We start from the raw sequence: 13,322 nt of genomic DNA on the forward strand, positions 1-13,322 counted from the left end.
TGACAAGCATTTCCAGTCCGCCACAGCACAACTGCTGTCATTTCCTTTCCACTGACTGAACCCATCTAGCGAAGCCTAGAGAGGCCTAGTTCTGCCAAGAGTCTCTCAACATGAGCACTCCAACCAGGACACAGTAACAACATACTGTGTGGCATTCTTCTCCAATTTCTCATTTCAGAAAAGTGGCCATTCTAAATAGTAACTTACGACCTCCTCAGAATTGCTAGTGTACACGGAAGAGTATGGTAGCACTTGCTAAGCATACCGAAAAAATAATTCATGCATTAAAAGCAAAAAACTAAATACTAAGTCCTTATTTCTCATCTAAAAAAGGTGGGTCATAATATCTCTCCAACAGGATTATTGTGAGGATTAATGGAGCTGGGGCGTGTAAAGCACTTAGCACAATAGTAAGCACTAAATTAACAGTGTTATTTTTATTAAAACACAGTCCTGAAGTGAACACCATGCAGGCGCTTGAACATATCCCCTTGTGTGAATTAATTTTTGAATAGAAAAATTGCCTAGTAACTTGAATTTCATATTAAGATTACATTGTATTGTCTTTCTGTTTTAATTTTCATTTGTATGAAATTTTATTAAGTAAAAAAAGTTTAAAATCTTTATAATTGCATTTTAATTTAATATCTGCAATTTTATAATTTTTTATTTTTATTTTTTTTGTGAGGAAGATCAGCCCTGAGCTAACACCCATGCTAATCCTCCTCTTTTTGCTGAGGAAGACCGGCTCTGAGCTAACATCTATTGCCAATCCTCCTCCTATTTTTTTTTCCCAAAGCCCCAGTAGATGGTTGTACGTCATAGTTGCACATCCTTCTAGTTGCTGTATGTGGGACATGGCCTCAGCATGGCCAGAGAAGTGGTGCGTCGGTGCACGCCCGGGATCTGAACCCGGGCCACCAGTAGCGGAGGGTGCGCACTTAACTGCTAAGCCACAGGGCCAGCCCATGCAATTTTATAATTTAAGGTGAATTTTATTTTTATTTTTTATGACAAAAAGTTATCAAAAATCGAACTAAATCAAATTATTAACAAGATTCTTTAAAAAACTATATATTTTACCTGGCCATTTCCAAGCAGAGATATATCTTTCCCCATCAGAAAACAGGATCCAAAAAAGAAAATAAAGGCATGACTGAAACCCAGGATGGTCCAATAAAGAAATGTTTTAATGCTTAGTTGACGGTTTTTACTAATGTCTCTGTAAATTAAAAAAAAAGAAAAAGGAAAACATTAGGATTCATTATTTACCCAGTAAGTGATTATTACAATTTGATAATTAAAAAACAAGATAGATTTTTAATTTAAAATTGCTTGAAAATATTAGCAGAACGAATAAATCCAAATTTACAAACCACTGCTTATAATAACATCATACATCTGTGTAATAGTTTAGAGTTCACATAATATATTCAAATACACTTTCTCATTTGATAAAGAAATATGATAGGTATAATACTTCAGTTTAATTGTGAAAAGTTCATTTATCTGTATTATATTCTATTGTAAACATTCAGTCACTGTGCCACAATTGTCTCTTTTTAGTGAAGTCATTTGAGTTAGATTCAGCACTGAGGCTCCTAACTGACTTCGAGTCCATCAATAGCTCTTATGGAAAGAACAGTCTGTGCCAATCTTGGGTCAAGCCCCGTCCTGGATATCCTGGAAAATCAAGGTACGTTATTGCCATTTCTGGATAACTGATACCTCTATAAGAGTGGAGGTCAGGTTAATGTGGGAACTATAAGCTAGTCCTGAGGAACAGTTCCACATCTCTGTGATTACTTGGTTCAGGGGATGCAGGAATAATCCAGGGGATTTGGGACAGGAATTAATGTCCTCAACCCTGCATTTTGCAGTGATTACTGCTCATGAATTTGGCAATGCTAGAACATGAACTAATTTTTTAGGAACTCTAGAGATAACCAATTACCTAATAACTTCTTTTGTGCACATGAAATAGAATATTACTGGTTTGCAACAACAAATGCAAATTGCACAACTGCCCAATGCATTCTTATGATGCAAGTGATCATTCCTAAAAACACTGGAAAAGTTCTTCAAAATTTCTTTGATGTTCAACAATTATAAACCATATGACAACTAAAGTACCTTCCTTAGTAAAGTGTTAATCACCAAGACACTTTCAAATGTATTTACTTATTTTTTAAGGTACTTTTAAAAATTGATAACTATGTAATAAACTACTTGCAGTCAGAACTGTTATGGATATTTAATACTGGATAATACTTACCGATAAAGGGTGGGCTTGTTCTGTAATATGTGAGGGTCAATATGCTGTTCCAATAGACTATATACCAGAATAGGTAGGGAAGTAAAACAAATATTGTATAAAGTCAGGTACACGCTGTCATACAGTGTCTAGAAAGAGAAATTGGCAGGAATTTTGAGATTCTAAACTATGTATTCCTATTATGCCTATCATTACAAAGAAGCATATTAAAAATGAGCATAAAAATTATATAATTTCTTCAATTTATACAAAAATCCATTTTAATAATTCCAATTTGTTTCTTATATAGACATAAACATATAATGTTCCTAGATTTATATTCTTTGTGGGAACTGGAACATTCTATTATGTCAAGTGATCTTGGAATTATAGTGAATTGAACCTACATTTCAAGATTCTCTATAATTTGGTCACTGATATAACTTTACACAATTCTCTTACATGTATCCTAGACTTCTCACTATTCCTTTGATATGCTACACATATAGTTTTGCTTTCATGGCTTTGTCTTCCCATCTAGGTCCCACACTTGCTTTAAGGTATGGTCCATGAAACTTGAAACATTGGCTCTAGTCCTTGATGATAGCTTCCTCTTCTCCACAGTCACATGTGCTACATTGGTACGAAGTGTTTACCACTATGCCTATGCTTCATATATTGTTTTTATAATACTGTCTCTCAAATTATACTGTAAACTCCCTGAAAACCTAATCAAAATAGGTTAGGTCTCTGTCATATGCTCTTAAAGCATTCTTTATTTCATTCAAGTAAGCAAACATTACTACTGGCAATCAATGCCTTAGCAAATATTTGGAATTTAGAGTTACAGGTTGTGAACAGAGGAGAAAACAGTGCTTAAGGGCAGAAACAACTCATGAAAAAACTAAGATAATTAAGCTCTTGTTATTTCAATAAACTAGAACGAATGTCTTATCAATTAGAGATGTATAGTGTGGTATGTGAAATGGGTGCTCAATTAGTCAGAAACAGTAGGTCTAAGTATGATTTAGTTATTAACTTAGCTACTATGTGATCCGGGCAAGTTAATCTCTGTGGATTTCAATTTCCTTTTCTATAAAATAAGAAAGAGTAGATAAGAAATGGCAAATGTGTGACATGTGTACAAATAAAGACCCACCATGTGCTCATTACAGCTACTGCTAACCAACTACAGGGTTTTCTCTCTGAGCCTATAGCTTCAGAATCCTTTTCAATATAGCACTCCTGGTGTCCTCTAACAATTATTTAGAGTTAGCTTCTGAGATGAAAGCTATATGTCATTCCTGGACTCAATCACTAAGGTTCCTTCCAAATCTAAAAAAATTCTATGAGTCAAAAAATAAATAATGAGGTAATCCCCCAACAGTTATCTGGCCTGGCTTGATATGGATTTTACAGAAATATTACATGAGGGCCGGCCCCATGGCTTAGCGGTCAAGTGCGCGCGCTCCGCTACTGGCGGCCCGGGTTCGGATCCCGGGCGCGCGCTGACGCACTGCTTCTCCGGCCATGGTGAGGCCGCGTCCCACATACAGCAACTAGAAGGATGTGCACCTATGACATACAACTATCTACTGGGGCTTTGGGGGAAAAATAAATAAATAAAAAATTAAAAAAAAAAAAAAAAAAGAAATATTACATGTAAGTTCAAAAAAGTTACCAAAAGTCTCTCATAAGCTGTTAAAAGTTAACATCTTTTTAAAAAAGGCATCCAGAATTAAAATATATTTTGATATTCTCACTTCAAACTGAAAATCAGAATATTGTGAATGCTACACTAATGAAATACATTAATTGGAAAAGTTTTGTCTTGTTATCTGTACGACCAGAAAAAATGGAAAAAGGCCCTCTAAGTACCTATCAAAAACTGAACACACATACTTGATTCTAAAAGGATAAAACAAAAGCTTCTATTTACTTACTTGTTGAGAAAACAAACAGTAGAACTGATATAAAAATTGGGGTGTGATAAAGCACACATTCTGAAAAACAAGATTAAATGGAAATAATGAAAATATTTAGGTCTAAGAGAGAACCAATTTCTAAAAATGGCTATTAAGAGTCCAGAAACACAATCTCAGTTGATATGGTAAGTAGAAGATCTGCCCATAAGAATTTGTCCATATAAGATGGGAAAATAGGATTTCCATTTTATTAAAAAATGTCTAAAAGTATTCTAAGCAGCGTTGCCAAGTATAAGAATAAAGATACCCTTGACTCCCATCATTGTCAAGCAATACCATAATTTTGAATTTACAACCTTCCAACTATTATTCAATACTTTTCATATGTAGTACAATAAGTAAGGTTTACTTAAACTTTAGGGCTATAATAGCTTTAAAATGCAAAAGTATTTAAAACACAATAAATGGAACTATCAAAACATCTTTCCATTTCAATACACATATGCCACAATAAAGCTATAATAATAAGCTAGAAAAAAACTGCATCATCTATTAGCACTATGCAATCTACCTCTTCTTTCATTGCCTTGCAGCTATTACTTAACTATAGGAAAATATGCCATAGAGGACACTCTGCTGTATTAAAAGTCTTGGTAGTCAGGGGCTCTTAACATGGGTTCCACAGAACCCCACCTTCCCCAAAAGGATCGAGAGATAGAATAGTATTTCAACATAATTAACTTCCTTGTAACCCTATGTATTTTATTTTATGCATCTAAAACCCCTATACTGAGTAGTAGTTTATACATCTCACTAGACTACCAAATGGTCATTTATGGGACAAAAAAGATTAAGAATCTCTGCTTGAAACCACCATATTAAAGTTAAATAAAACTTATTACTGGTTCAGGACAAAATAACATTAAAGAAATCAAATTGTGTTCTAATCTGCACAGTATAAAATATATCAATTTTAAGTGTCAATTTTGGTGTGTTTTGACAAATTTATACACCCATGTAACCACCACCACAATCAAATTAGAGAACTTTTCTATCATGCAAAGTTCTCTCTTATATTCTTTTCCAGTCAATTCTATCTCCTGCACCCCTGGCCTCCAGCAACTACTGTTTTTCTTTCTGTCAGTACACATTAGATTTATGACAAAATAAAGTATATTCCATAAACTGTTATTTTTATTTATAGAAACAATTTTTAAGAATAATTTGCATGGTGAGAGCATTCCTTAAAGCAAAACTTCAAATTACTATGTCAGTAATTGATTCTAAAATATCTCCATGAAACTCACCTTATAAAAAAAATACTGTACAAGGGTAGCTATTCTAATATAATAAAAATGACCATGAACAAAAAGCAATTTTGAGAGGAATTTAAATCTAGCTATTGCATAGTCACTGTTTCTTGCAGCTTGTCTTCCTTCTTTACCCATGATTCCTGTAACAAAGGGGACAAAAAGGCAAGTTCATTGATAACTGGTAAGTATAATTTTCATAAGATATCTGCCAATATCTTAATTATCCATAGCAGTTGAACCTGGACTTAGGATCACTGTATCCTAATATATAGCAGACAGCAGATTCCCAAAAGGTTGTTCTACTTCAATCAAATATGTAATCAATACAAAGCTACAATATATTCACCAGGCATATAACACCAATCTTCAAAGAATATAATAAAATAAAATACAATTAATATAAAAATAATAGTGAAAGTTCAGGATCTAATAAGAACATCAATTTTTACACTAATCAGCACAAAGTACTAGTTAATAGAGTTCTAATGGAAAGAATGTTATAAAATAGCTTTAACGTCACTATTTCCAAGGAACATAAAAAAATATCCAAATTGAGTAATTTGAACCTAGCAAAAATGAGCACATTTAACTGTTTTAAAACTTTCATGCATAAGTCAAACAAAATGTGCTTTTTAAAAGAAAAGTGTACAGGGGCTGGCCTGGTGGGGTAGTGGTTAAGTTTCCACGCTCTGCTTTGGTGGCCCAAGGTTCATGGATTTGGATCCCAGGTGCGGACATAATGCACCGCTTATCAAGCCATGCTGTAGCAGGTGTCCCACGTATAAAATAGAGGAAGATGGGCACAGATGTTAGCTCAGGGCCAATCTTCCTCAGCAAAAAGAGGAGGATCAGCAATAGATGTTAGCTCAGGGCTAATCTTCCTCGCCAAAAAAAAAAAAAAAGTGTACAATATCACCTGAAATTCATAAATAATTTTATCTGATAAATATGAGTACATTTCTTTTAGGTTACGATAATCCTTTAGGTTTCAAAGAGTTATTGCCAAGTCTATTTTTCAATCTGGAAGCAGCTTTGAAAAATTATTTTCAAAATTAAAATTTTTAATTTTTTCATAAAAGAATCAAAAAGATCCAAAATGTACAGGTAAAGACAATCATCTATATTCATAACACCTAGAGAAAAACACTATTTTTAGTCTCTTTAGAATTTTTCCTTCTGCATATTTTGTATTTAATATATATACAAACAAGTGTACAAAAATGGGATTATTTGTTTTGTAATCTGCTTTTGTCACTTAATAATTACGAACATTGCTTATATTTCTTTGTCAACATACTCATTTATTTTCTTAAAAGAAATTCCTTGATGCATAATTGCTAGGTCAATAGACACACATTTAAAATTTTGCTATACATAATAATGTAGGGTGTACCAGTTTACACTCCCACTAACACTGGATTAGAGCATTTGTTAATCTATACCTTTACCAATTCCAGGTTTTATCAATCTCTGTAATTTTTGCCAATCTGACAGGCAATTTAAACTTGCATTCTTTCGATTAACAGTGAGACTGAACAATTTTTTCATGTATTTAGTATTCATTTTAGATTTCTCTTTTTGTGACAACTAATGGCTCACATCCTTCCACACAGTTCTACTAGTGTGTTTTTCTTATCCTCCTTAATTTGCTAAGACCTCACGTATTAGGAATATTAAGACTTTGTCATCTATTTTGCAAATATTCTTTACTAATTTTTCTTTAAAATGTGTTTTTGAGGAGTGTTTCTGCCACACATACTGATCTTTTCCTTTCCAGTTCCTTGCTTTGTTTGATTCTGTACTTAAAAGATCCTTCTATACCTCGAATTACAGGATTAATTATTAAACTTTTCTATTATTACTTTTACGGTGTTTAAAAATTATCTAAACCCTTAATCCATCTGGAATTTGTTTTGCTATAAGCAATGTAAGGGACCCAACTCCTTTTCTTCCCCAAATAACTAGCCAGTTATATCAGTATTTTTAATCAAATAATTTGTTTCCCTACTTATTTGAAACATCTCCTTTGTTATATACTAAATTTCCAGATTTTTGAATCTATTCTATTCACTGGTCTGTTACCATACTAGAATCAAACTGTTATAAATATTACAGCTTTTTATGCTTTAATGTATGGCATAGGAAGTTATCATCAAATTGCTATGGAGATTTACGGGAAACAACAGTACAAACTAGGAAGAAAATTAAGTTTTCAAAATGAAGAGTTAGTTATCCCAAAGAGGAAGGCGTGGACTTGAGACATACAATGGAAATATCAGACTCAATAACTACTCATCACAGGACATTATAGAGGCAATATCAGAACAGGGACTAGCCTAACTCTTTTCTAACTCTACCATTTTGTCTTTCAATAAAAAACTCATACTCTTCCCTTTTGCTTCTGTATTTGTATAATAAAATTATTGAGGAAGACAGGTCAGAATATGCTTTAAATAGGAAATTATTGATAATTTAAATATAATAAAGTATTAGTATCCTGAATCCAATAAAAATTTTAGGCAAAAATAGAAAAGAAATTAGAATAAAGGTTATTAAATTAGAAAACTATCTGAAATTTTATATTTATACTATAGTTTGGTGTAATTTCCTGTCTCTAAAATTGTCTTTAAAATGAGTTGTGGAATCTGTAGATTGACAAATAAAGCAAATAATAACATCTAAAACAAGAATTTAAAACCATTAAGGCAATTATGTAAATCACAAATTTAGAGTTTAAAAATGATAAAATAATATGTGAAAGTACTTTAAAAGGTACAAAATGGCATGTAAAAATAAAGCTACTTTATTATGAAGGAGAATTGACAAAGATAAAATTCACTAATATGGTATTTCTTTTCTTGAAAATTTGGAATTAAAATATTCTAAATATTGGGTTTAATTATAATAGGCTTCTGATGGGAATACACCATGATATATTACCATGTTGCATTTAGTTTTCATTCATATATTTGATATTGCACTTTAGTCTACAAAAGGAAAATTCAAAATCACCAAATAATTATACCAACTTTAAAAGTTCAGGAAAAAAAATCAATCACCTATGCCAACATGTGCTTCTTGTATCATGCTTACATCATTAGCACCATCACCAACAGCCAATGTTATAGGTTTCTCAGGTGAGATTTTTATCAGTCTTATTACCTGAAAGACATATAACTAATTAGTTATTTATGACAAAATTTCAATTTTCTTGTATTTTTATAAAATCCTTTATCTGAAATGACTCTGCTTTAAGAATAGTAGAGTAATAAAATTAATTTTATATTAGAGAATAATACACACTGGGGTTCATTTTTTGAGAGATGTCTCCATTAAGATGTTAGGAATGTCAGAAATGATACAGCAGAACAGAGTACTATCTCTGAATTTTACGATGGGAAGTAAGAATCTTTTAAATACAACTTAAGGGCTGGCCCCGTGGCTTAACAGTTAAGTGCATGTGCTTCGCTACTGGCGGCCCGGGTTCGGATCCCGGGCACGCACTGACGCACCGCTTCTCCGGCCATGCTGAGGCTGCGTCCCACATACAGCAACTAGAAGGATGTGCAACTATGACATACAACTATCTACTGGGGCTTTGGGGGGCAAAAAAAAAAGGAGGACGATTGGCAATAGATGTTAGCTCAGAGCCGGTCTTCCTCAGCAAAAAGAGGAGGATTAGCATGGATGTTAGCTCAGGGCTGATCTTCCTCACAAAAATAAATAAATAAATAAATACAACTTAAATTTGTAAAAAGCTTAATAATGATAAAGTGTATAAAAAAACAATTACACTTAGTTGAACTTTGTCAGGCAAAATTTTTTCTTTCTCAAGAAATTATTCTTTTCATTTGATATAGAAGAAAGATAATTATTTACTCTTGTAATAAAATTTTAAAATTTTTAGAAAGCAATCAAAATTAAATTTAATAAAATCAAAAGAAGGGTTTCTTTGGAATTGTTGAACATACATTTATAAAGAACCTGGGTGTTAGCTCTGTTTGGTCTCTAGTTTTAGTCTGCATAGACTGGGGTATATAAATTATAATAATACAGGCTTTGTAACAAAATTCCATGAAGCCAAAAAAATTGGATGTCTAATTTATTAGACCTACATATGAAACAATCAGTGTTTAGATGTGCATTGTGAAGGATACAGTCTAAGACCTCAAATTACAAATCTGGAGTTATAAAACATATTTGTATAGGCTTTCACTGGAATCAAAGTTAGCTGAAATTTAATTACTTCCTGTATACAGCTTCATATCGGAAGTTAATTGGCTTTTCAACTTTTTGCTAAAGTTCTATTTATCACTTAATAGCCATTGTTAACAGAGATTATCACTTCATGAGAATGCAAGAATAAGCAGAGATCAACAGAACCACCTGAAGGTGCAGACAAATTTGAGTCTCATAGTTAAGTAAGTAACTAGTTAAGTAACTAACTTGTGAAACTTTAGTTATCACAGTTCAAACTTGTCTTAGAAAAATCACAAACTGCTATCCATCACAGACTTTCTAGATCATTATGAGTAGTTGAAACTTTAATATTCCCTCTGAAAACTCCAAAGGTTTCATGTACATGGTTAAAATTCAAAATATGAGAAGTGACTGACTCCTACTAAGATTCATATACTGCACACCATCAAATGGAACTAGATAAGGCATTAACCTTAAAGAACACTTTTAGATCTAAACATGTTTATGGAACTTTTTATAACACAAATATACTTTGGCTTTCTGCAGCGGTGCCATACGACAGCACAATACAGCTGAACAATTTCTGCAAACATCCATAAATAGTTTTTCATGCTCCCTGAGTGCAAGAGACAGGCTGGTTCCATCCACCACCAGCCCATGCTGAATCACATGATCCTCTTCAATTCTAAGAGAGAAAATAATTATATCCTCTGTAAGATACTTTAAAGCCATATTATCTACACATGTGTAAACAAAAGGTTTTTACTGAACCATTCACCCACAGACTTGATGTCACAAAACTGATATACCAGGGAACAAACTGAGTTGTATTACTTGACAGTTAAGACTAAGCAGAACTGACAGTGACTGATACAATGAGTAAACCATATGATATTCAATTTTACAATGAATTGGTATATAGATATAGTAACTATATTTTCTAAAATGTGAATTGTAACACATAATCTGAGGATATTCTCCCAAACTGGGAATATGAAAACTCACAAAAATAAAAATATTAATAGTTATACATTTAGCAAATCCTAACTTAAAAAAATTAAATGAAATCAAGAATGCTCAGGAAAATTCATGAGCTACATTCACCATGCGTGTAAGCAGAAAGGAAAGGAATGAAGGAATCATAACTGTCTCTTCATATTAACCCATATAATGGACTCTAATGCCAGATATTACTATACATGGTGGAACATGGGTAACACTTCCCCTGGGAGCATATGCTACACGAGTACTATTTAAAGTATAGTCTCATTACTGGCAGCTGGGCAAACTATTTGTTCACAAGAGACAAAAAGCTTGTATCGGTATGTAAATCAACTACATTTCTTTCTTTTTTTTTTTTTTTAAAGATTTTATTTATTTATTTTTCCCCCAACGCCCCAGTAGATAGTTGTCTGTCATAGCTGCACATCCTTCCAGTTGCTGTACGTGGGACGCGGCCTCAGCATGGCTGGAGAAGCGGTGCGTCGGTGCGATCCCAGGATCTGAACCCGGGCCGCCAGCAGCGAGCGCACGCACCTAACCGCCAAGCCACGGGGCCGGCCCTCAACTACATTTCTGAGCACACTATTTTGTTCAACTGTTTCTCCTCACTCCCCCTTTGGTAATAAGACTTTGTCGATGAAAGAAGCAGTGCATAGATTTACATTCTGGCGCAAACTCCTTCATGTTGTTGAAGGCCAGCGCTCAAAGCAGCACTGTGCCACATCCACAAGGAAAACACTGCAGCTCACCACTGGGTTCCCAGCACAGCAGACTGCTACTGAGAAATAGCCCTCCATTTTTATTTTATTTTTCCCCCAGCTTTATTGAGATTATTAGTGACATATAACGTGTAAGTTTAAGGAGTGCAACATGATGATTTGATACATGTATATATTGTGAAATGATTACCACAATAAATTAGTTAACACCTCTATCCCTACACGTAATTACCATTTTTTTGTGTATGGCAATAACATTTAAGATCTACTTTTTTAAAACTTTCAAATATATAATACACTACTGTTAATCATAGTCACCATGCTGCATATTAGATCTCCAGAACTTAACCATCTTATAACCGGAAGTTTGTGCCCTTTGGTCATCATGTCCCCATTTCCCCCATGTCCCCATTTCCCCCAGACCCCAGCCCCTGCAACCACTATTCTACTATTTCTAAGTTGGGCTTTTTTAGATTCCACATCTAAGTATTTGTATTCCTCTGTCTGACTTACTGCGTGTAGCATAATGCCCTCGAGGTCCATCCATGTAGTCAAAAAAGGCAAGATTTCCTTCTTTTTTATGGCTGAATAATATTCCTTTGTGTATATATATTTACATATATATATTTACATATATACACACACACCACATTTTCTTTATCCATTCATCCATCAATGGACACTTAGGTTGTTTCTATTCTTGGCTGTTGTGAATAATGATGCAATGAACATGGGGATGCAGACATCTCTTCGAGATAGTGATTTCATTTCCTTTGGATAAATATTCAGAAGTGGAATTGCTGGATCATACGGTAGTCCTATTTTTAATTTTTTTGGGCAGGAAGATTGGCCCTGAGCTAACATCTGTTGCCCATCTTCCTCCTTTTTTCTCCCCAAAGTCCCAGTAGATAGTTGCATATCATAGTTGTACATCCTTCTAGCTGGTCTATGTGGGATGCCGCCTCAGCACGGCTTGATGAGTGGTGTGTAGGTCCACGCCCAGGATCCGAACCGGCAAACCCCGGGCCACCGAACCAGAGCACGTGAACTTAACTGCTATGCCACTGGGTCGGCCCCTCTACTTTTAATTTTTTGAGGACCCTCCATACTGTTTTCCATAGTGGCTGTACCCACCATTTTTAAATGAGAAGTAAGACTTATTAAATAAGTAACAAGCTATAAAAACTAAACATATATTGATAAATTTCAGTCTTTTAATATTAAAAAAATGTTTTATAAGTTAATATGCCTAATCACTGTTGTACTGCACTGTAATTAATAAGTGGTAACCAATTCACTTTTATAACATAAGCTTCTTAAAAATGTTTTTTCTTTTTTTTTTATTAATTCTTCAATATCTGAAATCAGCACCTACATTGACTGTTTTTCCTCCCCATAGGCCAAATTTGACTTAGCAACCTGTGCCGCCTCCAATGGGTTCAGCCTAAGCATTGCCTGAGCACATGCCTCAGAAGAAGGGGCAGCAGCCAAAAGTGGCACAAAGCAGATCAGTTTTCCTAGGGAAACTTCCCAAGGCACACAAATAAGGTTTTCCTCTAAATGGGCTTCATAAATCAGCATATTAGCTCAGAATCCATGGGATATTTATGAAATATGGGAAAACACCTCACAGTTCTGGCACATAGTAAATAGCATCTGCTCACCTCTGTAGCCTTCTGTCTCAATACTTCCCATACCCTCTCCCATCTATTCCATTCTTTGGCCATACCTAACTACAATCAATTCTTTGAATGAGCCTTTCTCAGCTCTAGGAATTTGCATACACTGCCTCCTTTGCTTCTTGGTGTTACTCTCTGATCATTTAACATTTCATCTCTTAGGAGATAACACAACCACGAGCTCTTCCACAGAGCTTCCCTCCTCTGTCCACCCAAAGCTTTCTGTTCTT

The 13,322-nt window shown here is 34.1% G+C and overlaps 1 protein-coding gene across 3 annotated transcripts in view; it reads right to left on the reverse strand.

The window, feature by feature from the left end:
• The window catches only part of ATP11B (ATPase phospholipid transporting 11B (putative)), a 105,018-nt gene that overhangs the window by 32,664 nt on the left and 59,032 nt on the right, over positions 1-13,322 (reverse strand). For 2 of the 3 annotated variants that reach the window (XM_004424681.3, XM_087439970.1), the window contains exons 20-25: positions 10,224-10,377; positions 8,552-8,654; positions 5,487-5,632; positions 4,198-4,257; positions 2,276-2,403; positions 1,084-1,222 (exon numbers count right to left, since the gene is read on the reverse strand). In XM_004424681.3, coding sequence (XP_004424738.1) covers positions 1,084-1,222; positions 2,276-2,403; positions 4,198-4,257; positions 5,487-5,632; positions 8,552-8,654; positions 10,224-10,377 — 730 coding nt within the window. The remainder of the gene's footprint in view (positions 1-1,083; positions 1,223-2,275; positions 2,404-4,197; positions 4,258-5,486; positions 5,633-8,551; positions 8,655-10,223; positions 10,378-13,322) is intronic. The other variant, XM_087439971.1, reaches the window with a different exon arrangement.

Source organism: Ceratotherium simum, chromosome 15, assembly GCF_057802395.1.
Source record: "Ceratotherium simum simum isolate JZ-2026a chromosome 15, ASM5780239v1, whole genome shotgun sequence".
Lineage (NCBI taxonomy): Eukaryota > Metazoa > Chordata > Mammalia > Perissodactyla > Rhinocerotidae > Ceratotherium > Ceratotherium simum.